The following is a 26638-nucleotide window of genomic DNA, read 5'->3' as shown; positions in this document are numbered from 1 at the left end:
ATTCATGGGCTCATCCACTCACTGACTGATGAATTCATTTATTCACTTATTCATTCAACCGTTAAAATGCATTTGCCAAGTGCTCTGCTTTGGAGAGGCAGCTGCAGGCAAGCGAAACGTGGCCACTGTCCTGAGAGACCTCAGTCTCGAAGAGGAGACGCGGGAGCATGTGGAAAACACCACGCGGTGTGACGGGTGCTGGCACTGTGGACACATGGGGATGGGGCACATATGAGGGCCACAGAAAGTCCTGGACAGTGGAGGAGCAGGGCCTGCCTTGAAGAACAGAGGAGGGGGTGGGGGGACACCAAGGCCACAGCCAGGTCAAGGAAGAAAGGAACACCAAGAGGTGACGTACAGTGAGGACAAGGGTAAGAGGCACGGAATCAGGTTTAGCAGGTTTTGCAGGAAGTCATTAAAGGGTCCCACTCCAGGAATGGGCTTGGGGGACTTGGGGGAGACCCTTCTGGTAGCCAGCCAGCCTCTCACACGGGGCCCAGCACGGACAGGGCATGAGTACATGTTTGCTGAATGTTCACAAGTGAGTGAACAAATGGGCCAACAAATGTGCTCCTGACATTTGCACCAGCAAGTGATCATTTGCCTGGGGCGTGATTTCTCAGTTCTGCAGGTCTACAAAGGGGGAGTGATACTGGTAATCCCCAAGGAACAATCATCAAAAGGCTGTTTGTTATCTTTGGCTTTGAGGTTCCTAACAGGAGCTTTCCTTTCCCTCTCCTTTCCTTGGCCCACCGCCCTCCTCCTCCCACCTCTCTCTGTCTCCCCTGCCTTGCTTTTACTTCCTCTCTAGCGAACGTGGCTTGACTCTCGGGCTCACATCCAGCGAGGTTCACGTGCAAATCAGATCATGTCTTGAGTTCACACCGAGGAGCTTCAGAAGAAAGGTAGATGTGTGCAGGTAGGGGGCACCGACGCGGGTCTGGGCTTCAGTTCTGACTGCAAAAATGGCATCGGTATGTCTTCTGGGAGGCCCAACTGAGAGGACCTGACAGGAGGCCCCCAGGCTTCACGTGGCAGGGCTGTACCTGAGAGATACCTGACCCAGAGACAGGTCTTCTCCGTCAGTTCTTTGCACATTCAAACATCTGCTGAGCTCCTCCTTTGTGCCAAGCACCCACGCTGACTGAAGAAGGACTCAACAAAATGCCATCCCTGCTTTCAGGGCACTCATGGGCTATGGGAGAAGGAGATTCTAAACATAGCACGACATGATACCCACACAGACGACAGGTGCTGATAAAATGCTATAGGAACCGAAGTAGAACAAAGACTTGGTTGGAGCTAGGAGGGCTTCTCAGAAGAAGGGGTATTTGGGCTGTGTCTCAAAGGGGGACAGAAATTTGGAGGGGAAAGGAAGGCACACTGAGATAGGATGTGCCCGGACAGAGGTCTTAAAGGGCCAGGTATGTGTACAAACTAGGAGTTCAGTGCGGCTGAAGCCAGGGTTGCCTGAGTGGAGGGACGGAGGGACGGGTGGGCCCTGTGCGCTTTGCTGCAAGGCAAGGGGGTTGTTGTTTATCCATAAGCTTGGCTGGTCAGAGCCTCAGGGGCACCCTTTAAAGGTACAGGTTCCAGGCATCCATCCCAGATCCACTGAATCATATCTTCAAAGAGCTCTGGAATTTGTGCCTCAAAATACCTCTCTGGGTATTTTTGATGATTAACCAAAGTTTGGGAATATTATTGTGGGTAGAATGACTCTAAGGACCAAGATAGCCCACGTGGCCAAGGTGGGGCTGACATTTCTCAAGGATATCTCAATCAAAGGGAGAATGTGGAGCCATTTGGAATAGGCCAGCATCACTTGCTCTGAGCCTTGTCTCTTCTCCTTGAATATGCTAAGCTTCCAGGAAGATGGACTGGGTATTTGTAATTGTTTTATTCTTAGTTTACTGAGTACAGACCTACCATTCACCCACCGCCCCAATAAGACTGTAAGTTCTTGTCCCCATGGTGCAGAGCTCGTGTTCTGCCCATAGGTGCTCCATCAATGCTGGTGTCTTGACATAGGTTCTTGGCAATTTCCACACCAGAGCATTTTATTTCTCTTTGGACCTTTTTATGGCTCCTGAGGGCAGCGGGGGGAGGGGAGTCCTAGTTACTGGAACATTCCTCCCTCTTAAGCTCAGCCAGCAAAGGTTCTAGAAGGGGAATGGAATTCCAGGAAGAGTCCTCACATCCACAGATACCCAGGTGCCTGGGATGAATAATCATTTCATGACCATAAGGAGAGGCAGGGACATGTGTCCCGCTCTGCTCACTTGCAGGCAAACCTAAGCCTCTCCTAACACCATCCTTCTTCACCTGCTCCTTGCAAGGGAGACCCTGTCGTCTCAGTCCTATGTGCCTCTCACTTACTTCAGATAATTCCACATCTTCACTCTCTTCCTCTTTGCCTGCTCCGCCCTCAGCCTACAAACATCCTCTAGTTTCTAACGTCCTAAACAAACCAACACTCTGAGCAGCCCCAAACATTCTGTCCACGCTCCTTCCCTCTCATGCCCTTTCTCCTTCCTTTATGTCACCTTGAAACTTATCAAAAGAGCTATCTAGGCTCCTTGTCCCTAGAGCCTCCCCTCCCACCCATTCACTCCCTGCCCCACAGCTGTTTCTGTCCCCAAAGCTTCACTGAAAGGTCCTCTTCCAAGGCCAAAGGCAACAGTCTCTTTCCAGCGCTTTCCCCAACAAGACTTGTTCATCACCACCACTGTCAGACATATTCTGGTTGGAAACCCTTCCTCCCTCTGTGGTGTGATTCTCCTACCTTACACTGCTCTTCCTGTGTCTTGCACTGTATTTCTTTCATCTATAAGGATGGTGTTCCCAGATCCATTCAGAATCTTCCTATTCTCTTCACTCTCTCCAGGAAGTGTTGTCTATTCCTTAGGCTTCTATTCTCACTCATGTGCTGATGAAGTAACACCCAAATCTCTCTCTTGAACCCAGACTGACCCAGTGTCCAACCAGTGTATCCAAATGTCACTGGATGAAACACAGGCACTTCAAATGCACCATGTTTCCATCCTGACCACTGAAAACACTTCTTCCTGTTTCATTTTCTTTTAAAGACTCCCATTGGGCCAAGTCGGAAAGTATCAAGTCATTATTCATCTGTCCATTGAGTCAATGTTTGCTGGGTGATCATTATGTGCCAGGCACTGTGCTGGTCACTTGGGATACACTGTTGAGTAAGACCCTCTTTCTCTCCTGATCCTCACAGCCAGTCAGCCACCAAGTCCCATTCCATTCCCTACATTCTCTTAAACCTGTCTCCCTCTCCATGTTTCCAAAGCCTTTGGTTGGTGTCCCCATTTCTCTTACTTGGGTAATTGCTTCTGCCTCCTAACTGGTCTCTCTCCCTCCAGTATCCCTCTTGAATCCTCTCCACTGCTGCCAGAGTGATCTTCCAAAAACTCAGACCTTCCTGCTATTGCTTTTGTTCAGAAGAAAGCAGGACTCCCATCCTTACCAAGGCTGATCCCAGGGCTGTCAGTCCTACACCCTCCCATTTACTCTGGGACCTTGTTCCATCCAGCAGCATAGCCCAGCCACTGAAATGTATGGGCAGTGGAGTCACAAAGACCAGGTTTAAATCCTGGTGATGCCACTCCCTGGCTATGCACTATGGCTAAGTTTCCTACCCTTTCAACCTATCCACAATTCACGCTCTTTATCCATCAAGTGGGTCTCTTAAAACCTAATTAATTGTGAAGAGGATGAAATAAAATCATTTATACAGAAGGCTTAGCTCAGTGCTCAGCATATAAACTGTTACCGTTATTTTCAAGGGTCTAACACCTGTACCCTTAAAAATCTGTTTCAGGACAAAACCCAAGCCTCTCTGCCAAGCATCTAGGCTGACCATAATCTGGATCCTATGACCTTCCATTCCTCATCTTGATCCAGACATGCTGAATTACTTTCAGTTCTGAGAGGTGTTCTACATCTCAGTGCCTTTACACCTGCATCTACTCTCAGATAATGATTTCCAAGCCAACTCATCCTTTAAGATCCTGCTCAAATGCCTCCTCCTCTGTGAAAACTTCCTGACCTTCCAGTTAGTGGCTCCTTCCAACATTTTCCAAGATAGCGAACTGAATACCCCTCCGTCAGCACTTACCCAAACTCTAGCTTTTTATTTATAGGCCTGTCTTCTCTCCTATGTATTGTTCCTCAAAGGCAGAGATCATATCTATAGTCAATGAATGAAAAAGTCCTCATCTCATGACATATTGTGAACTTGAAGAGACTGTGCTTTTTGCTGTGGGAAATGCTCCAAAGGGGATTGGACAGGCAGTCCTTGGACACACCTGTATCTCTCCTGTGGGTCAGTGGACAAAGTCAGAAACACACTGTGCATTTCCCCTGATGTTTGCAGGAAGGCAGTTCTGATTCTTTAGTCTTGGATTTTGAGTTGCCCCACTTATACCCCCGTCTTTCTGCCCTCAATGCTCCCTGACTCTCCTCCAGTGTGGTGTCAGTAAGGGACTTCCTTCAGCCTTTCTGGGATTCTCAGCACTGCCTGAAGTTCATAAAGAACCCATGGAGATGACAGGAATATCCTTTTTTACAGCTTCATTCTGAGGGAATACCCTTTGGAGAGGCTGTTTTCAGGAACCCAGGTTGGTGTGACCTCCTCCTGCAGGACATGTGAGGGAGTGACTGATATGGGGCCACTGACCTTCACACACCAGCCAAGACTAGCTCTTCTGGGCAGGGGAGGGAAGGGTGAATCAAATTGTTTCTCAGAAACTTCTCAGGCCTTACCTACACTTTCTCTTGCACTTCATCTTCAGGTGCAAAAGAAGACTGAGCTAAGTATCTTTAACAATACCCAAGAGTCTTTTCATCAACAACTTAATAACTTTGTGGTAGTAAGTTCTTCTTCTGGGCCAGCCTCCATCCCCATGTGGCTGAAGCATCCTTCCCCTTTGACTAGGTTCATCATCAAAAGGTTTGATGAAATAAAATGTTTCTTTATAAAATGCCTCATAGAAGAAATCTGTTTCCATTGTCCCCAGCACTGTGGTCCTAAGCATCTTGACCAAACAACTTAAAAACACTGAGTAAAATTTAAAAAGGAAAAAAAAAGCTTTTTATAAATTAGTAAGTGCTAGAAACAGAATCATATATCCCTAAAATTCATATGTTGAAACCCTAACCCCCCAATGTGATGGAATCTGGATATGGAGCCTTTATGGGGGGTAATTAAGGTTAAATGAGGTCATAAGGGTAGGACTGTAATCCAATGGGATTGGTGTCCTTATAAGAGGAGCAGAAGACAACAGAAAGTCTCTCTCTGGATTCACACAGAAGAAAGGCCATATGAGAAGGAGGCCATCTACAAACGAGGAAGAGGCCTTGCCAGAAACTGAGTTTGCTGGCACCTTGATTCTGAACTTCTAGCATCCAGAACTGTGAGAAAAAAAAAATGTTCCTTGTTAAGTCTGCTATATTTTGTTATGGCAGCCTGGGCAGACTAATAAAGTAAGAATATTCAGAGTCCAAACCCAGTGATTGTAGGGACTCTAAATGTGATTTAGAGCATGAAGTTGGCATTGGCTTTGAGTGCATTTTTAAAGACTGGTAAAGTAGAGCTCTGGTTTTCAGGGCCTTGTGGAGAAGAGGGAACAGGAGACAAAGATCAGGACCCACCAAGGTGGGGACTCTAGTGTGACACCCCTGAATAAAGCTGCACCCTTAGTGTGAGGGTGAGTGAGCAACAAGCATGCCTGCCTTCTCATCTGCCACGACTGTCCTCTGGGCTGGTCTGGAGGCTGATTATTTATCTGAGATCTTGACACTGAGTGGACAGCACACAGAAAACTTCCCGTGAGACTCCTTCACAGTAAGTCTGCCTTCACATGGGTGTGCAGATTACTTGGGTGGTTTGAAACCTTCACACTAAGAATTTACTATCAAAAGGTTTCTGGTTTGGTAATGCCACTAGGCACTGGGCAGAAGTGAATGTAAGCTGTCTCCGGAAGAAACCACCTTCTCCCCAGGTCTCAAAGAAGTCCCATAAAGTTTATGACTCTAACCACACAGTCAAGAGTTATAGACAGAAAAAATAAGGAAACGTGGTTCTATGGGCAAGAAGTAAGAAACGACAGATAACAGAACCAAACTTAAAAAGATCTCAGATTTGGGATTAACAGATACAGAATATAAAATAAGTATGTGTAACATACTTAAAGAATTAAAGAGGGGTCTAAACATATGAGTAGGGGGCAAAATACTATAAAATATGATCAAGAACACTTAAAAAAACAAATAGGACCTCATAAAATAAAAATGGTGCTATTTGAAATTAAAGCAAATCTTCAGGGAATGAATTCAACAGAGATTAGATGCAGCTTAACAGAGAATTAGTGAAAAGAATGAGAGAAAATGGTAGAAGTTGGGGTGCCTGGGTGGCTCAGTTGATTAGCTATCTGACTTCAGCTCGGGTCATGATCTTGCAGTTCAAGCCCTGTGTCGGGCTCTGTGCTGACAGCTCAGAGCCTGGAGCCTGCTTCATATTCTGTGTCTTCCTCTCTCTCTGCCCCTCCCCTGCTTGTACTCTGTCTGTCTGTCTACCTCTCTCACTCAAAAATACTAAAAAAAATTTTTTTTAAATTTTTAAAAAATGGTAAAAGTTATAAAACATAGAAGATGGGGTGAGAAAGATTAATATGCTTTGCCAGATTTCAGGAGCAGGATAGAGAGAGCATAAAGGAGAGAAAACAGTTGAAAAGACAATGGCTAAAAATTTTCCCAAATCAATGAAAGATAACAATCCATAGATTCAAGAGCTTAATGAAGTCAAGCAGGATAAATACCAAGATATCCACAACTAGACACTTGATTATGAAACTGCAGAACAATAAAGACAAGGAACAGACCATAAAAGCAGTGAGAAGAATATCATACAAAGGGATGACAATAAGCTTACAGCCACAATGGAAGCTAGAAGATATTGGAATACTTCCATGTGCAGAGAGAATATGATTATCAACCAAGAATCAACTACTTAGTGAATACCAATGTTCTTTCAAGAACAAGGGGAGAGCAGACATTTTAAGACAAACAAGAACTATGAAATTTTGTCATCAACAGGAAAATAAATTCTAAAGCATGGACTTTGGACAGAAAGAAATTCCAAAGAGAAGGACTAGATACACAAGAAGGAATAGTGAACAAAGTGGAAATGTGCAAGTAAATCTACATGGACATTAGTTTTATTAAACAAGAATAATCATGACTTGTGAGGAAAAGAAAGGCAACATGAAAATACACACCATAGAGTATGAATTGGGAGGGAGTAATTAAAATCCTCTAAGACCTCTCACTTTACAAGAGGAACATAAAATTACTATTTACATTAGCTTTTATTAAGTGTGCAAATTAATATGTCTTGGGTAACTCTAGAAGAAGTGACATAGAAGTGACAGTATAATTTAAATGGTCTAACTTTTCTAGTTGAAAGATGAATTGTTAGAGTGGATTTTTAAAAATCCAGCTATACATAAGACACACATAAAGCATATGGAAGTAAAAAAGTTGAAAACAAGAGAACAGAAAAGATTTGTTAAACGACCCTCCCCCTGACCAAAAACAACAACAACAACAAAAAGCTTGATCGATAGCATGGGGGGAAAGTTTTAAAGTAAAAAACATTACTATAGGTAAAGAGAGTCATTATATAACTATTTTTGAAAAAGTTCAATTCATCAGCAAGATATATAATTCTCAACTTGCATGTCCAATAACACAGTCTCAAAATATATAAAGCAGAAACTGACAGAACTTCAAGGAAAAATAGGCAAACTACTATCATAGTGGGAGATTTTAATATGCCTTCTTCTGCAGTTGACTGATCAAGAAGACAAAACCAATCAAGATATAAAAGATATAAGCACAATTAACAGGGTTATGTAACGAAGATATTAGAACACAAAAACTACAAAATACAGTTTATTTTTTAAGCACGCAAAGAATATACGTGAAAAATGACATTTCTGATCCAAAAGCATGTCTCAACAGACTTCAAATGATTCAATTACAATGGTCTCTGACCATAAGCTTTAGAATCACTAACAAAAGGACAGTTAGAAAAATCCTTTACTTGAAAATTAAGAAATATTTCTAAAGAATTCATGGTTAAAAGATAAAAGAATAATAGAGTTGGAAAATATTCTTAACTAAAGTATAATAGAAATACAACATATAAAACCCTGTGGGAATGTAGCCAAAATAGTTCTCAGGGGGAAATTTATAGTCTTAGATGCTTAAATAAGTTTGAAAAATAATGAATTAAGCATCAAAATTAACATGCTAAATACAGGAATAACAGAATAAACCCAAATATAACAGGAGGAAAGAAATTGGTGAAGTAAAAAATAAATATATCAAAAGAAATATTAACGGAACCAAAACTGGTTATTTGCAAAGAATAAAAAATGTGAAACCTCTGGCAATATTGATTTAAAAAGATACAAAATTAGAAATAAAAGAGGGAGTAAAATATATATAGTAAGAGATAGTATGCACAACTTTATGACCAATAAATTTGAAAACTTACTAAAAGGGACTGAAGAAAAAAAATCCTAATAGTCCTTTGGTCATTAAAAGTATTAAATCTATAGTTTGAAATCTTCCAACAAAGGAACACCAAACCCAGATAGTTCTGCTAAAAAGCTCCACAAAACTTCCAGGGCAGAAGTTATTCCAATCTTTGCTAATAACTCCATAGGACAGAAAGAGAGGATACACTTGCCAAATCATTTTATAAGGCTAAAAGTATCTTGATGAAAAAATCTGGCAAGGTTAATATGAAAAACAAAGGCCAATCTCACTAACAAAACAGAAGCAAATTACCAAACAAAATATTAGCAAATCAGGCATTTATAACAATAATACTAAAAGACCAACTTGAGTTTATCCCAGGAATGCAAGGTTGGTTTAATATTAGACAAATCAACCAATGTCATTCACCACCCTAAGAAAATTAAGGAGCAAATCATGATTATATCAATAGATATAGAAAGGTGCTTGATAAAACTCTACACTCATTCACAATAAAAGTGCTTAGAAAGCTAGGGTAAGAAAGAAACTAAAAATTAAAAAAAACTTCAGCAAACATCATACTTAATGATAAAATAAAAACATTCTATTTAACATCAAACAATGACAAGTGTGCCCATCAATCACAATGACAGATATTATACTGCAGGATTGATATTATACATTAGGGCAAGAAAAAGAAAAAGAGAAGGTATAAACATTAGAAAGGAAGAAATGAAACCATCATTCTTTGTCCTTTGTAGATATCCCAAATAATTCACAGATAAATTATTATAAAAGTTGCTATGTTAAAAAAAAAAATCAAAGAATAAAAATTAATAGTATTTCTAAACACTAGAAACAACTAGGGATAAAATGAAATTTTAAAAGATATGATTTACGATAGTAACAATAGATAAAGCTACCTAGAGGTAAACAGATTAAATAGATTTTTTTGTGTAAAAAAATTACACAAGTTTATTGACAGCCATTAAAGAAGCCCTACGGAAACAGATGTACCATACTCATGGACTGGAAGACTCAGTATCATAAAGATATCAGTTCTTCTCGAGTTCATCTGTAGTTTTGTCATAATTAAAATACAGATTCAAACAGGTTATTTTGTGGATTTTGGCCAGATACTTGTAAAATTTATGAGGACAAAGGGCATTGCACAGGAAAAAAACTAAATGTGAAATAAACATATGAAGAGATGTATACAGCGGTTCAGAAGTACACACACCAACACAGATAAATCTTAGAGACACAATTTTGAGCAAAGTTGATTAAGAATACATACAACATGATTATGTTTATACAAAGTCCAAATGCTTGCTCACTAAACAATGTTTTTTAAGGATACACACTGACATGCAAACTATAAAGAAAAGCAGAGGAATAACAAGTACACAGTCAAGGTACCTGAGGGATAGGGAATGGAATGAGATTGGTAAGGGACATGAATCACTAAGGTAACTCTGGTTTTTGTTAAGTTGGGAGATGACTATGCAGTTGTTGGTTGTATTGATGCTCTTTATATTTTACTCATATTTTACAATTATGCATTTTACTCCTTGATATTTAATAAAAACAGTTTTTAGGAACTGCCTGCAGAGAATCTACCACAAGCAAGTTCTAGGCTTGAAACCCCTTGTAGACCAACTGTTCCCAGCCCGGCCCTGCCCATGGGACACTTCCCATCCTCCCCCGGCAGCCTTACCTTGGCAGGGTTGAGTGCTGTGATGATCCACACACAGTGTGCATTGTTGTCATACTGAATAGGGAAATTGGGGGAGGTGATGATGCCTGAGGGGCCTCGAAGGTGGGCATCACACATGCGGGCTGCAGAGAGGAGATGAAAGGCAAGCATCTTAGTTTAGACTAGATCTAGTTCCCGTCCCCACCTCCTACTTGGAGCCAGAAGAGCCTGAAGTCTATACAGCCCCTCCCCAAATATAACCTGCTTCCTATTTCCTTCCCCAGTTTTCAGCAGGCTCAAAGGAAAGTCACAGTTCCAGGAACATGGGGGTAGGGGCAGGCCCCACGTGTCCTCACCTGCTGCTCTGGAGACAATGATGAGCTTCCATGATCAGGCTAGGCAAGCCTCCCTAGCCTGACCCTACTGTGATTGTGCAGCTCGTCTCCCCCAAGAGGGTATGGACTAGTACTCCCCATGTTGACTTAAAGCCAGGTAGGCCCCAGGCACCTATGGGCCTGCTAAGCGGCTCACCCCTTGCACTGCTGACCTGTCTGTGTGTCCCCATTTGCCCTCAGCCTCTTTGAAGTAGAATCTCAGGATGTCCCTGTCAAGGCCACCCCATGAGGTCTCAGAATGTCTGCACCCAAGTACTCTGCCAAGGGCCCCAGCTCAGCCTGGCGCTGGGTACCCAGAGTGATTTCAGTGCTAATCAAGTACTTCCCAACTCCTTCCCCACGCTCAGCACATGTCTGAAACAGGCTTTTGACTGGAAGCATAAAGATTCAAGGTGAATTAGAAGAAGTGCTCTACTCAAGTAGATATAAAGTGTTATCAATCACAGCTTAATCTAATTAAGCTCTTTAAAATAGCTTCTAAACTAATTAGATTAAGTAGTGATTGATAACAGTTAAGGTACTACATTGTACCTAGGTGTTTGCCTCCTTTAAAAACGTGTTCTTTGGTTCTGGCCACATCATTCTTCAATGTTAGTGCTCAGCTATTTTAATAAAGAGTTCTATGAGTCTGTTCTGTTGCTGCCCACATGGCAATTTATCCTAATTGTAGGCAAAGTGCCTAACAGTAAAGAAATAGTGGGCAAATTCAACAAGCTTAAGTATATAAAATGAAAGTGGTGTCAAACCTGGTTTCCTCTGATGGGGCAAAATATCCTAGGGCTCCTCTCTGCATGTGGATAACGGCCATGATAAACCTTTCCCAGGAAAGCCTTCCTTCCAGGGCCTGGGATGCAGGTTACACAGCCCCTGGACATATTTAATCTGCTCATTTCATGCACTCATTCCTGCACTCACTCATTCCAACATTTATTGAGTGCCTATTATGGGCCAGGCAGAGTGTGGGGAGAGAAAAATATCTAGGACACAACTCCTCCTCTCGGAAGGGCCACTGGCAAGTGGAGGAAATAGGTATGAAAACAGCTAAAATCAAGTGGAGCGAATGCTGCCAGAGGGTGATCTGTAAGTGGCCATGGTTCAGAATTGCTCCTTCTCTATGAGTTCAGTGCCTTCAGCAAGGATGTTCCTTCTGGTGGCTCACCCTGGTTTTGCACCTGAAGGATCTTCTCTCTCATGAGCTCCAATGGCCGTTGAGTCAAGTTTGAACAAAGCCCTAGGGGAACCCTTTACTCCATTCCCTTCATGTACATCTGACTGTGCCTGTAATTCTGTGCTGGGAAACTCTTAGATTCGCAGACTGTACTCGATACAACTGGGCCTGAAGGCAGCCCACCATGAGGAGGAGAGCACAGGCTGTGGAGTTTACCAGCTTAGCCTTCTGGATTTTAAATCCATTTGCTGGTTGGTTAAGCCTGGTTAGGTTGGAAAGCCTCTCTGATCCTACTTCATCTGTAAAATGGGGCTAGTGATACCACCTCATCAAGGCATGGTGAGGATGAAATTAGATGAGATACTGGATGTGAAGACTCATTCAGATCCTGGGACATCATCAAAATTCAGCAAAGGGGACTGTCGGACTCCTGATGCCATGTTCATTCCTTTCTCAAGGCCAAAGATCTTTTTCCTACTTTCCTCGGTTTCCTTACATAGGATTCATTACTATCCAAATTAGAAGAAGACCATCAAAACCAAAACCATGATCCCACCCACCCTTGCAAAGAGGACTTGGGGATTTAGAACCCTAGCCCTGCAGGAAATCCCTACAGATCCACTAGCAAGCACCATTTATACCTCTTCTGGAAAGTCAGTTTTTGTTGCCTCAAAAGCCCTCAGCTTCAGACTCAATTTATCCTGTACTTGTTTCTGAAAATTAGATGTGTTTGCATTCTGTTGAAACATGCTGAAGATCATTAGAGAGAACAGGTCAAAAAGGCATTTACCACTTTAAGGGGCTTGAAGGGCTTAAATATTACAATGTGCAGACAGTTAACACGGGGCACCTTAAGATAGGTTCAGAATAGAGCACTTTTCCCCTCTGCTGTCTGGATAGGGTCAGGGGGTCTGTGGACAGACAGACATCCCCCTGAGCAGCCAGACCCTGGGATCCCACCGACAAATGGGACAGCTCATCGATGCCACCCACACAGGCTGGCAAAATGGTAGGTGTTCGGACAAGGTCTGAATAAATGAATAAACACATGTTTGTGTTTCTCTATCTGCCTTTTCCTATCAAATGCTCTTCTGGATAACTTCTATGAGAGACTTCTCCAGGATGTTTCATGCCTAAGCTATACAGATAGCAACCCAGGGGAGCTTAGGGGAGCTTAGGGAGATACCACCGGGATCCAGAGCCAATTCTGGCACTGAAACAACTAGGCACCGGAAAGGGAGTTACTCCAGATGCTAGTGCCTCTGATCTTCGGTCTTCTCCCCAAATCTTATTCCCACCCTATTCCATGCTGCCTTGCCCCACCTCTCCTGCTACTGACCTTCCTTTCTGCCCTTTCCCCAGGCCTCTCAAACCAGGTTCCCAGCACCAATTCCAAGGCAAACAAACCCTGACTGGTAGCTGCAACATCATTCGAAACCTCCCATCTACCTCCTGCCTTGACTGAAGCCTGTCTCCTTCTCCCCAGGCTGGTGTTTCCCCTGCAGCCCTCTGCAGTGGAGAGCTTTCTCCCACCCCCCAGTATTTCCTTTCGCAAATGTTTGCTGGACCCCCTAAGAAACTCTCCTCTGATCTTCACTGAGATCTCACCCCACAGACACCAACATTTTCTCTTTAGCCATAAGTTCCCCATCCTCTCTTCTGTCCTTATCTAACTTTGATTCCACGGTCCACCATTATGATCATTTTCTTACAGACCCACCAAAGTCTCTTGCTCCTTTTTCCTTTTATCAGCCTGGATGACAGCAATCATGGATGAACCCCTCAACCTACATTCCCCAGGCCCTGTCCCCACACAACAGATCTTTGCTAAAGGAAAGGCACATGAATAGGAAGATTGATACCACTATTAATTCATGATTACCCACCCCCAAAAATCCTAGATATTGCCCGGTGACTCTGCCATTAGCTCTACACTCTTCTCAAAGACTTAAGCCTTCTACATGCCCCCATACCTCTCACCCTTCCCCTAGCCTCCCCACACTATCAGTTGATGACCTTGCTTTAGTCTCTGTGGATGAAACAGAGGACATCTGGTGGGCATAGCCTCTCTCTCAGCCCCCAAATCTGCACTCCTGTCTGCTTATGTGCTCATCTACTTCTTCCCTTCAGATTTCAACAGAGAGATGGCTCCTTCGCCTTTCAGAGGCCAGCCCCTCCTCATGAGATCTGGTGTCCCTGCCCAAGGTCAACCATGTCCATGAGCGTAGCCAGGGCCTGCTGTTCTGGGACTTAGGAGAGTCCACCTGTGAGATCTTAAATTCCATCATTCCATTCTTTCCCCTGTCGCCTCTATATGCAGCAGAGTTACTAGGTTTCAATGCTCCTGTTGTCCTAACATAGGCCCCTCCAGCCCTCTGGCTCCCTCATTTCTCCCTGCCTACTGATCCCTACCTGGCCCTTCCTTCACTACCCAGTCTGGACCTCAATACTCTTACACCCTCAATAGTCTTATATCTGCCATTGATGAATTCTACCATGTAGATTCATGGTTTCCATGGTAATTGAAGCTTCAGTGCAAGTTAGCCCTCTCCCTTATCTGTGTTCTTCTTTGACAATTTCTCACGGAGGCAACTTCAAACATTTGCCACTCAGTTGAGCCACTTAACCCTATGCGTTGGTTTCTGGTCTTTGCTACATTTGACCTCTCTGGAGAATCTGACCCTACTGCTCCTTCTCTCTTTGTGAAACTCACATTTGTTGGCTTCTGTGTTGCCTCTTTGCTCTTCTCTTACCTCTCTGACTGATCCTTCTCAGCCTCCTTCTTGTTCATTAACTCCTCAAAATTAGTTGTCTAAATCTGGGTAAAGAATGTACATTTGTACATTTCCTGAAAATTGTCTGTGAGTTTACAATTAAATCATAATAAAAGTTACTAAAAAGTGGGGGAAGAGGGTGTTCTTCTATGTGGTTCCATCCAGTATACTGACTCCAAAGGATGTCCAGGTGCCATTTTCAAGTAGGATAGAGACTTTGGAGTCAGGATTTGAATCACAGCTCAACCCATTAGCTTTATTACCTTGGGCAAGAAGGCTGACCATTCTAAGCTTGAGCTAAACATAAAATATGGATATTTCCACTTTCTTCACAAATAAATTATGAAAAATGCATACTGCAATGCTTTATACAAGTATAAATGGTATAATAAATGGGAGCTTTATCATTAATATATATATACACACATATGTACGAATATATATATATACACATATGTACGAATATATACATATATGTATATGTATCATTAATCTATATATATACATACATATATACATATATATACACACATACATACGAATATATACATATATATATACATACATATGTTTGTGTATATATATATATGTATATACATATATATACACACACACACACACACACACATATATATATATATATATATATATATATATATATATATATATATATTCTGGCACAGTCAGTACATCACCTAGGGGTAATAACTACAAAGGAGAGGAGAGGGAGGTAGGGGTAGGAGTGGTAGAGGAGAGAGAGGGGAGGGGACAGGAGAAGAGGGGATGAAAACAGAATTCTGAACAACCTTAGTGTTTAAGGAGTGGGCCTGAGAAGCTGGTCCAGTGAAGGCCACCAAGAAGGAAGACAGCCACCTGTTAATTTTCATGGCATTTAATTCCGCCGATTTGTGCCATATTTCCCACATTTCACTCCCATCTTCCACTCCCATCTTCTGAGAATGAGGGAGATGATTCAGAGCATTTTGGTCATTTTCCCTGTGCCATATGGTATGTTAACAGCAAGGCTGCTACTTGTACTCAGGTCTCTGAGTCTTGAGTCAGGTGTTCTATCCACCAAAAAGGCTTTTTTCTAAACAGATACACAAGTATGTGTAAATATATATGTATGTATATACATATATATTTGTACAGCAAATAGTTGATTTTTCCACACAGGAAAAAAAAATAATGTATGGTTTTCTGTCAAGTATCTACTCTATGGCTCACTAACTGTGTCTCATCTGGGGCTGGTACTCAGTTCCTATTCTCTGTCAACACCAATTTGTGGTCACAAGAAACCAGGCCTCCAGGTCTCCTGGTTGTCAATTTGGTCCTCTTCACTCTATTAGTGGCTTACAAACAGTGTTCCCTAGAGCCTCAGGGTCCCTCTGAGGTAGCCTAGAGGCTGCTCAGAGGGAAGGGGAAGCCCCAAATCCCCTTCCCCTACTTCAATGGAAGAAGCTCCATTTGTATCTTTTATTTATTAGGCTTCTGCAAAAGCTTATTTTTAAATATTGGGCTCTGTATGTAAAATAAGTCCTACGAGCTCTATATTTTATGACCCCGCCTCTATCTGGGGCTGAAGAGAATGAGCAGGTTTCACGTTGACCTCAGTGTACTTTGGATGATCAAACTTGTCTAGGAGTCAAATTAGAAACTTCTTCTTCTTCTTCTTCTTTTTTTTTTTTTTTTTGGGAACTTATTTCTTTGGTGGGACTGAAAGAAAAGAAAAACCTGTGAATACCTAATTTCAAATTTCAAAATGAGGGCACAGTCCTATATTGCTCATTCATTTCAATCACCGGTTCATTCAGGTCATCCTTCAACATTTGTTGAGAACCTATTATTTGCCAGGCCCCATGTTTTAGTAGAATTAATTGTGTGGAAAATGAATATTTAAAATCAAATCATATTTTAAATGCATTAGAGGAAAAATAATACCACTGTTATTAGTGGTGAATCCTCTTTAGAATATGATCTTTTTGATAACCTGCTTATTAGTGGAGCTATCCTGGAATTCAAAGAGTTCTGTCCCTTTTTATTCTTAAAGTGGGGTTCACTTAAACTTCAACAAAATATTACAATTATGATAGTAATTCTAACTAATTAAAAACAAGAAATTTTTTTAAAGGAAAAACTTTCAAAACGGCCAAAATAAGAGGAATCCTTGAATCTGATATCTGTCTCAGCCCTTGGCCTTCAGGGAAGCCGGAGGGGAGGCCATCCAAGTCCAAACCCAGGAGGGTTTGCCTATCTCTTCCTGCTTTCCAATGACCCTAGAGAGAGAAAACAGGAGGGGGTAGTGGCATTCTAACCTGGGCTGAGAATCCCCTCTCCACCACAGTGGGTGCTGGTCACCTTCCATAAAATGGCTTGTTTAAATTTCGCCATCACTAGGGAGAGGAGGTTTTGTTTTCTTAATTCACAAGTGAGGGCCCTGTGGCTAAAAATGATGCAGGAACCTGCCCAGGGCCAGCAAGCTAACGCAGCAGAGTTGTGATCTACATCAAAGTCTGTGTGCCTCCTGAGCTGTGTGATTGCAGGAAGATTGGCCAAGACCATGAGGGAAGAGGCTTCTAAAAATCTGTGAACCGTAGAAGCTGAGGGTGTGCTCCCAGGCCGGGGGAAGCTGTGTGCAGACAGAACTCAGCCGCTGAAACTAAACTGAAACTAAACACTAGTGTGCACAAGCCTCGCAGGCACACCAGGATCATCTCCCAGGGAGTGCTTTCAAAGCCACCACCTCGTCTAGTCCTCACTGTAATGCCATGGAGTCATGGTCTATAATCCTTGCCTTTTAGCAGAAAGAGAGCGGAGTGGGGGGTGGTGGCGGGGGATTCAGAGAGGAGAAGAAACTAGTTCAAGGACACCCAGCTAAAAAGTGGTGATGGCTGGATTTGAATGCAGTTCTGAGTGGCTTGGTTTTCCATGATTTTCCTCCGCTTCCCAGGGGCAGAGTAGGAAATGAGAACGGATGTGTAAAGCTTAGGCAAAAGCTCAGTTAACAGTGTGGTGGAGAATTTAGAGTCCAGTGTGTCAAAATCACTGGAGATGACCTGAGTGGGCCACACAACATGTCTGGAGAAAAAGATAAGTGGACCACTCGACTGTGAACTTCCTTCTGAAACACCAGCCCTTCCCTACCCTGGGCAAAGTCATGTAAACTACCACTGTTACTAAGAGAAAAGTCTTTCACCAATGAAAAGATCTTGGGAGAGATCAGATTCCACTACTGCCTAAAGGCATTGTTATTCTGGCTCCTCAAAAGGAGTTTTGAAAGAACAGATTGGCCAAGGTTCCCTTGGTCCTCAGACTTGATAACTCTATGCCTCTCTATACAGCTGGTTTCTTGGCTCCCTGGAAATGGAGTGTTTGCTATCTGATTATTCATTAATTCAATCATCCATTCAGCATATGTTATGGAACACCTACTATGTGCCAAGCCCTGTTCAAGGCAAGTGAAGAAAACAAAAGTCCTTGCCCTATAGAGCTGGTGTTCCAGAGTGAGGATGTTCATTTCCTTGTCAAGCTCTTCTCGATTCATTCGATGTTTCCATATCCACAACTCCATCTGACCACATTAACACAAGATGGGCAGGGTAGGTACCATCATCTACAGTTACAGGTAAGAAAATAAGCTCAGGGAAGATAGATGATTTGCCAAATTGCCCATGGCTAGCTGGTGGCAAAGCTGAGAGTTATACCTAACGATTCTTCTTTGGTTTGCTTTTAAAAATATCTTAGCTAAGTGGAATCTTTGAAATAATATAGCCAAGATCAGTGGGAACAAAAAGTACATTATTAATTGTGGCTCATGGCTGCCTCAAACTTGAGTGAGAATTAATACATTTAAGGCTTATTTCAAAGGGGTTTTCATGACCCTCTTCCAAGATTACTCATCAACACGTGAAAAAAAGGAAGTAGGTCTCAGCTCTAACCCAAGCCCTTTCTCCTGGATCCCTTTCTGTGCATAAATTTCATCCTGGTGTGTAAGCCTGGAGAGAGGCAAAGCATCTCCTTCTCAAACTAGGAAGGATCCAAAATATAACTTTATGGTGGGCGGTGCACCTCCTTTTCCAAAGGGGCACTCAAAAGTGCAACTGTTGGGGCACCTGGGTGGCTCAGTCGGTTAAGCAGATGACTTTGGCTCAGGTCACGATCTCACCATGTGTGAGTTTGAGCCCCACATCAGGTGAGCATAAGCCTCACTTCGGGTGAGCTCAAGCCCCATTCTGGGCCCTGTGTTCTCTCTCCCTGTCTCCCTCTCTCTCTCTCTCTCTCTCTCTCCGCCCCTTACTCACTTGTGCTCTCTTTCTCTCTTAAAACAAATAAATAATAATAAAAAAAGAGCAACTGTTGGCTTTGTTCACAAACTCCAGAGAGGTTGCTTACTCTTGCACCAAGAACCCATCTCCAGTCATGTGCACAAACAGAAGAGAGATGCACACAGAGAGTAAAAATTAAAAGCCAGCTAATGTTGTCCTGGGGGATGAGGCCAGGAGCTTCTCTACCACACAGGCAGGAGCTGTCCTTCCCAGTGAAGGAAAACGTTCAGGATACTATTTTAAGATTTGGGGGATGGGGGCTAGGCCAGGCCAGCCTCAGTCCATGTGATAGCTGAGGATGTGGGTGGCAGGGAGTTTGAGAACAAGACAACCATGTGTGTGGGGTTAGAAGATTCCCACGGAGAAGTGTTCTGATATCATGGTCCACATTGCTCCTTCCTCGCTAAGAGCATTCTTCTAGAGTTGATAGGTCTGTTTATTGCTGAGTATGTAGAAAGAAACAAAGGCATTGAGAAGGAGGGTTTGGGGTGTGTATGTGTTATAATGAAGAGATTCGGGGTGGCATCATACAAGGTGACCTGCCTTCCCATCTAGGTATAGCTGTGATGTCTTTGTGCAACAAGTTAGCAACCTGCTACAATGGGTCTTCCCCATTAGACTGTAAGGTCCATGCAGGGCAGGGGCCATGTCTCTCGTCCCCACCTCTGTATCTCCCGATCCTAGTACAGGCCGTGATATGAGAAGATGCTAACTAAATGTAGTAAGTTAATTAGCCAATGAACCCAGAGCCCAAGGCCTGGGGAGCACTGAGTGTGAGGCGGGCCCGTCTGGATGAGAGCCTGGACCTCAGGGACCAGGAGCTGGGCTCCATCCTGCACACGCAGCCCAGCTCCTGGCCAGCCTCCCTTTCCCAGGGTGCCCTCACCTCGGCAAACTGGCCTGTGGTCGCTCCAGGCCGCAAACATGTCGCTCACTTTCATACAGGTGATCCGCTTGGACCCTTGCAGGTCATAGCCCTCGCTGCAGGTGAACTGGACGCTGGATCCTAACCTGGGAGACAAGGCGTGTCTGTGAGCTCAGCCCTGGGCCTGCCGGGCCCACCCAAGTGCTTCCCGTTTCCACAGAGAAGTACCACACCAAACGTTATTTCTCCTCTGGCCTTTAATCTCTACTCCACTGTTTCATCACTTAAAGTCTCCATTGAGAGGAACATCTGCTCCTTATCGTCTTTTTTTTTGGACCATTTACTGGTTTTAGGATTGAGTTAAAAGGTGACTTTTGAGCAAAACAGTCATGCTCTAAGATAAGTACCAATTAGGACAGCTAAGAGTGGGCGGATGATACCCATACATGTTAATGAAAATGGAGGATCATGGGAAGATGCCTTGATTATTAGAAACTCTGCAAGATGCACCATCTTGGGCCCCTGGATCTCCAGGTTATGGGAGACATAAGCTGCCTGCTGTCACATCATTACTGATGAGGGCAGTTCTTGTACCCCAGGGATAGGTGTGCTGGCTAACGCTGGCAGGCTGTGGCCCTTCCCTTCTCCTTAAGGCTACAGGCAGTCTTCCCAGGACTGGCCCAGGAAAGAATGCCAGAGGCCATGGTTCTTCCTCAGAAAGTGTCTGTTCCTGAATCCACACTGTCCTCTGCTTTGTACCTCCAAGAAGATCAGCCCCTGTCTCCCCCACCCCCAAACCAGGCCACCCACCCTTCTTGCAGTCAGAAAGTTCCAGAACAGGTCTTACCTGAAATCCGAGCCTAGTCTTTTGCCCCTTTCAGGTATGCCAGGGTCTGGACACATATTATGCCCTTGGGACACACCAACCTGAGTTACTACAAGGCAAAAAACAGCACAAACAGAGATGGGTAATCACAGGAAGGCACAGCTGGGGCAGTGGCTCAGGGTGGGGGGTGGACACAGAGACAGAATGAGGCCCTGCTCCGTGCGGCTGTGTGGGGCTGTGGGGTCTCCTGGGCTCAGGGTTTACGAGCATGTAAGGTGGGGAGGTGCTTTTGACAAATTCCTTTGCGAGCCAAGTCCAAGTGAAATTCATCAAGAGCATTTGGGATCAGAGGCAGGCACCCCAGACCGGCAACCACCCCATTCCCTCATCCCACCCCAGCGACCAGAGGTGGACGGCCCTCAGCCCCCGGTGACCTCCTCACCCTGTGCTTCGGATCCAGGGGTGGTGACTCTAGATGGGATGATCACCCCCAACCTCAGCCCCCAATGGAGAAATGACTCAAAGAAAGTTAAATAAAAGGTGGATGTGTGATCAGGAACGGTAAAGAATGTACGAGAAAGCTGCAGTCTGAGGTTCAAAGCAGGGACTTTAGCTCAAAAGTGGATATTTCTGCCAAGAAAGCTCTTCCCATCAGATGCCTTCTCAAGCTGAGTAAGCAATAACCAGAGCACCCCCTGTCCAATGCCACCGGCCAAGGGCACCAGCGGAGATGGCCCCGGCGGTGGTTCTGGCAGATGGTGTGATGCTCTCACACTTGCCAGCACCCGAGTTCTGTTTACACAACCATGTGCAAAGTCATCTCTGCCAAAGGAGAAGCCTGGTCAGGGGCGGCGGATACACACAGTTTTCTCCTGTCTCCAGTGGACAGGGTAGAAACCCTCCAGCCCCTGCTGGCTTACTGTTCTCGAGATGCTCATACTCATGAGGCTGGAACTCTCTCACACCCCTGGATTCCTGGCTTTCGGGATGACCAGGAGCTGGGGCCAGGCACACAGCTTGGCCAGAGGACTTCCGTTCAAGGCCTCGCCAATCCCATGATCCCAACAGCACCCTCAAGACAGAGATGACGGGGGGTCTGCAGCGACATTCTCTGAGTTGGCTCGTGTGCCTCCTACCCACTCAATGCCCCACAATATGAGCAACGGCTCCAGTCCTCACCCACTCACCCACTCACCCATTCCCGCACATGAGTGCACAGCAAGCATTAATTGAGCACCTAGTGTGTACAAGACCCTAATTTAGATACCACAGGAGATGCAACAGTCAGATGTCAGAGATGACCACTGTCCTCAAGGAGCTCCCAGCCAAGTGAAGACGTGAAATAGAAACAAACTGCAGAACCACGATGGGGAAGTGATGAAAGTGGCAGCCACAGGGAGATTGAAAGGGAAGACCCATCTTCTGTTGCTGAAAAGAATGGAAGGCTGCCTAGTAGAGGTGCCATTTAACATGGATCCTCTGAGACAGCAGGATTTGAACACATGGTGACAGAGGAATGGCAGTTCAGACAAACAGAGGAGCATGAAGGGTGAAGCGAGGACATGGAAACAAACGTGAGGGTTGCCCAGTGTGGCCAGAATAGGAGAGAGGGCGTTGAGTGACGTGGAAGGGTGGGGGGTGACGCTTCAGAGGTCAGACTTTTCAGGGGTTAGAGTCTGATCCTAAAAGTGATGGGGAGCCACTGAAGAGTCCTGAGGGGGAAGGGCACAGTAGGATGCTCAGGGGGATGCCGGTTCCTGTGGGACAAGGGGGGGAGTGTTGTGCCTGGCAGTGGGGACTGACGTGAAGGGATGGGAGTGGACGTGGTGAAGAAAGAATAACCAGGGGTCATGGAAGACTAACTCGTGGGGGGAGGGAGCAAGGGATTTCTTCACCTGGGGACCTGTGAAGCCCCATCTTAGACTCACTGAGTTCGGAGCTCATTTCTACAGTTAGAAGGCTGGTGTAGACCCCGTCCAAACCTCCAGGTACTGCAGGATGTGGCTGGCCAAGGGGACCTGGGGATCTGGACAGACTGTACACAAGCCAGACTCCCGGTGTCTTCCTGGCCGTGTGACATTGAGCTTAAGGCCTCTCGGGCAGCCTCCCTTTCTCCAACATTCCATAGGGCCAGGGTAAAGCCAGCCACTCCCAGCGGGCACTAGCCCTATACCATCCCCTTCCTTGCTAAGCCTCTCCTTCCAAAACTTTCCTGTCCAGGACCCTCCAGGCTGGGATAATAAGATGGAAGTGCGGTCTCCAAACCCAGAGCAAGCTCCTGCTACCCAGAGCCTCGGTGTTCTGCAAACAATGGGAAGGAAGGAGACAACGGGTCCTCTGGGATCCCCAGGGAGGCAGAAAGGCTCTGTTTTAAGAAGATGAGGATGTCAGTCCTGAGCTGCGCGTGTGCTTTATCTAAGCCAGCCTCACCGAGATCCACCCGGTACTGAGGACTTGTCAGCTAAGCATTTGCCTTCCTCAGGCTTGGCCCACTCACCCCTGCCCACGGACCACACCCATCCCAAAGTCCCCAGCGCCCACCACATGGGAACCGTGCCCAGCCGGTAGCACATTAACACGGTACAGCAGTTTCCTGCCCTATCACTCGGTCCTCAAACCACCCAGGGAGCAGACAGAGCAAAGGCTTTGGGATGGGGATGCAGCTGGACCAGAGAGGAGAGGCCACGGCAGTACCCACGTACCCAACCACAGCCCTGCACATGCGCAGCCAACACTGCCCCCCCCACTCCTTAAACCGCCCCCTGGAAGTAAGGCTCAGGCACTATCCTGGAAGGTACCAGCCCAGGGGTAAGTGCTCACACCCCCTGCCCCCGAGGCCCTGTCTTCCCGGGAGGACAGAGAGCAAGAACTTCCAGGCTCCCCAGGAAACAGGCAAAGGTAAATCTCAATGAACACTTTACTGTCTGAGTTATGGCATCAAGAGGGCTTTCCCCTCTCTTTCCTTAATCCCAGCCTCCCCCGCCTATTCAAAACCAGCTGCTTATTGATTCACTGTTGGCTACAGAGGGATGGAAGAGAAGGGAAAGTGGACCTTACCCCCCAAACCCACAATACACTCAGAAAAGCCATGCCTCCCACCCAAAGGGAAGGAGACATGGACACATGGGCAGTCATGGCTGTGGCCAGGGGTCGGTGGTGCCCACGGACCGCCTCGTGAAGGCAGCAAGTGGGTCCAGGATAGGTAAGTGGGGCCCACTCTTCGCCTGAAGTTCAGGACATCTGTCCACAGGGAATGTGGGCAGAACACAAAGGGTGGGACACCTGCAGACATTTGGTGGTGCCTCCTTGGCAGCTGAGCTGTGTGCCCATCCCTCCCCGAGGAAATCTTAGAACGGAGACCAGTGTCTTGTAGTAGAGAGAAGTGTATTTTTTTTTTCCAGAGTTTCTGCATTATTTCGTTAGAATAAGATTTCTTCATCTTTCTGAGAGAGCTTCCGGCACCTCTGAGTAGCTACTGCAAAGCATGCCCCACCCCCTGCCCCCCGCAAATGCACTCACAATATCACATGTAGTTTTTAGCTAGTTCACAGACCTCTTTAAGTCCTAGGTCAAGATGGCCCATGTGAGATCCGACAGCACCCTTGGGAAGAAGGGAGGGTAAGGTTTTGCATCCCATTTCACAGATTTGGAACCTGAGACGCCAGTGTACCACAGTCACCTGAAAACACACTGGGATAAAAACTTGCTCTCCATACTCTGGGCCATTTCCCTGAAGTTTGCTTCTGGCTCCGGGGCAAAGTCTGAAATGAACTCATGCTGACCTCAGTTCGTGTGCTCTCCTGTGGCTACAGAAACAATGAGCCTGTGAGGGCCAGGGCCGTGGCTGGAGCCTGCTCTGCAGACTCCTGGCCTAACCCTTGGCTCTCCGCACCCCTTCCCCTGCTCCTCTAGCCCACCACAGAAGCAGGGCTCCTGGCTGCCCTCTGCCATCAAGGCCAGAATGCTAGGAGCTGATGGTCCCCAGAGACAGAGAGTGGAGACTTGAAAGACCAGACAAAATGCCACAGCCAGGCCCAGTTCGGTCGCAGCTTCTCCCCCCATCCCCGCCCCCGCCCCTGCTCCCTGCCCACATCTGCACGCAGCTCTGGAGCCACCACCGGCTGCTCTCCATCCCTCTCAGGAAGTACTTCCAGCACCTCAAGGCAAGGGAGCATGTAGAGGTGAGGTGGAAGGAGGTTAAGACTAAGGGGAGAAACAGAAGGAGCGGACAGCAGAGAGGATGCAGAAGAAGGAGGGAGGGGAATGGAGGGAGAGAGACGCAGAAAGGCAAAGGAAGGGCAGAGGAGGTAGAGCAGAAGAAGGCCAGTCTTCTGGGGGGTCCCAGACCAGGGAAAGCTCTCTACACTCACCTTTGAACAAAACTGGATTCTTTGGAAAATCTCCAGTGCTTTCACGTGCCTTCTGGGGTGGCCCAGAACCTTCCTGAACCCCTTCTTATGCTTTAGTCTAAGAGCCCATTAGCACAGGCTCTAATCCGTTGTTTCCAGGGTGACATTCCAGCCCATTCCCCAGCCATTGGGATTTTATCTTTCAAACACCAATAGCAGAAACATGTTCCCATAGACAAAATCTTCCCATGGCCAAGCACAGAGACCCCAGCACTGCCCCACAGGCTTGAGCACAGGAGCCTACCCTCTAGCCAGCTCTTTGCCCTGCCAGATCCAGGGACCCTGGTGCAGGGTCTTGCCCTGGGAGCTGGACTTGGGCCCCTGCAGCCTCCAAGATCCCAGCTGGGGGTGACTGACTCCCAGGCAAGGAACAGAAAGAGGACTGTCTTAGCAGGTGGAAGTGATCAAAAGGAAAAATAAAGAGAGAAATGTAGCAGTAATGACTCCCTGGACGGCAGTTACAATGGGAAGTGAGGGAGAAAGAGGAGGAAGGAGGGAAGTGGGGAGAGGAGGGGGAGGAGAAGGCAAAGGACAGACCCTGGGGCTGCTCACTGGCCCATAGGTCAGCATATCCATGTGCAGAACCCAGGACAGAAGGAGGCAGGATTGAAGGGAAATCATTCCAGCATCATCTGGCTTCCCCGCGGTCACAGCGCCAGCAGGTCTGACCCCAAGTGAGAGGCTCGGCAGGCAGACACTTACACACAGATGTCTTCTGGCTGTTATCTTTGCTGGGCATCAGCTTCACACCTCGAGACTTCAACTCAATTTGCTTCTTGACTAGAGAGGAGGTAAGAGGAAAAACAGTTTAAGTTGTTATCTGTGACTGGGGATGGGGTCCTTCTAGAATGATCCCCTCTCTCTTGGCTTGGGCGGGTCAGAGCCAGAAGTAACTCTGGGTGAGGACATACCAAATTGTCACCCTCCCTGTATCCACACCCTTTGCAATGTGACTTTATAGTTCTTTCCATTAAAAAGATGGAGTCTATTTCCTCATACGTTGACTTTGGGTTTGGCCATTGGGATTTTGGAGGCCCTGACGTGCCTGAAGGCTTGAAAATTGCCTGCCAGATCAGGCTTGCCCTCTCACATCCCTGCCATCACTGGGAGAAGACAGGGCTGGTCCCAGGGGGATGAGGAACATGGGGAGCAGAGCCAATCAGCTTTGCCAAGCCCAGCCTATACTAGCCGACCTACTGTGGCCAGGGGAAGCTGAGTCCTGGAGGTCACTGGGGGATGGTGCCTGGCTCATCCAGGTGGTGGCCCCATGACTGAATGGGATTTTGATCCCATCTCTAAGTCCAGTCCACAGCTCATCGGGAGTCTGCTACATAGCACAGAGAAAGCACCAGAGCCCAAAGTGCACAGTTCCCAGGCCATTCCTCTGAATCTATCCACTTCCTTTGTGTCTGACTGCCCCCATTCCCCAAGGCATTCTGCTGGCCTCTAAGGGCTTCATCCTATCTTCAGGATGTAGATCTTCACCATATACTGCTTGGTGCATGTGCCCCAGACCCCCACGCCACCTCCCAGCTGGCCCGTGCCAGGTGACCCAGCCCCTCTCAGATGGGTACCAGCAATGGTAGTGGCAACTGCGCCCAGGCACGTCCTA

The 26638-nt window shown here is 45.9% G+C and overlaps 1 protein-coding gene across 1 annotated transcript in view; it reads right to left on the bottom strand.

The window, feature by feature from the left end:
- CSMD2 (CUB and Sushi multiple domains 2) overlaps positions 1-26638 on the bottom strand; it is a 600117-nt gene that overhangs the window by 277083 nt on the left and 296396 nt on the right. Inside the window, exons 7-10 of the mRNA XM_047083843.1 lie at positions 25729-25806; positions 20639-20726; positions 19813-19937; positions 10286-10407 (exon numbers count right to left, since the gene is read on the bottom strand). Coding sequence (XP_046939799.1) covers positions 10286-10407; positions 19813-19937; positions 20639-20726; positions 25729-25806 — 413 coding nt within the window. The remainder of the gene's footprint in view (positions 1-10285; positions 10408-19812; positions 19938-20638; positions 20727-25728; positions 25807-26638) is intronic.

The sequence above is a fragment of the Lynx rufus genome, unplaced genomic scaffold (genome assembly GCF_022079265.1).
Source record: "Lynx rufus isolate CCGP_SWC_20201006 ecotype Redwood Valley unplaced genomic scaffold, mLynRuf1.p SCAF_2, whole genome shotgun sequence".
Classification (NCBI taxonomy): Eukaryota; Metazoa; Chordata; class Mammalia; order Carnivora; family Felidae; genus Lynx; species Lynx rufus.
The sequence above is the reverse complement of the archived record's forward strand: the minus strand, read 5'-3'. Positions and strand labels throughout refer to the sequence as shown.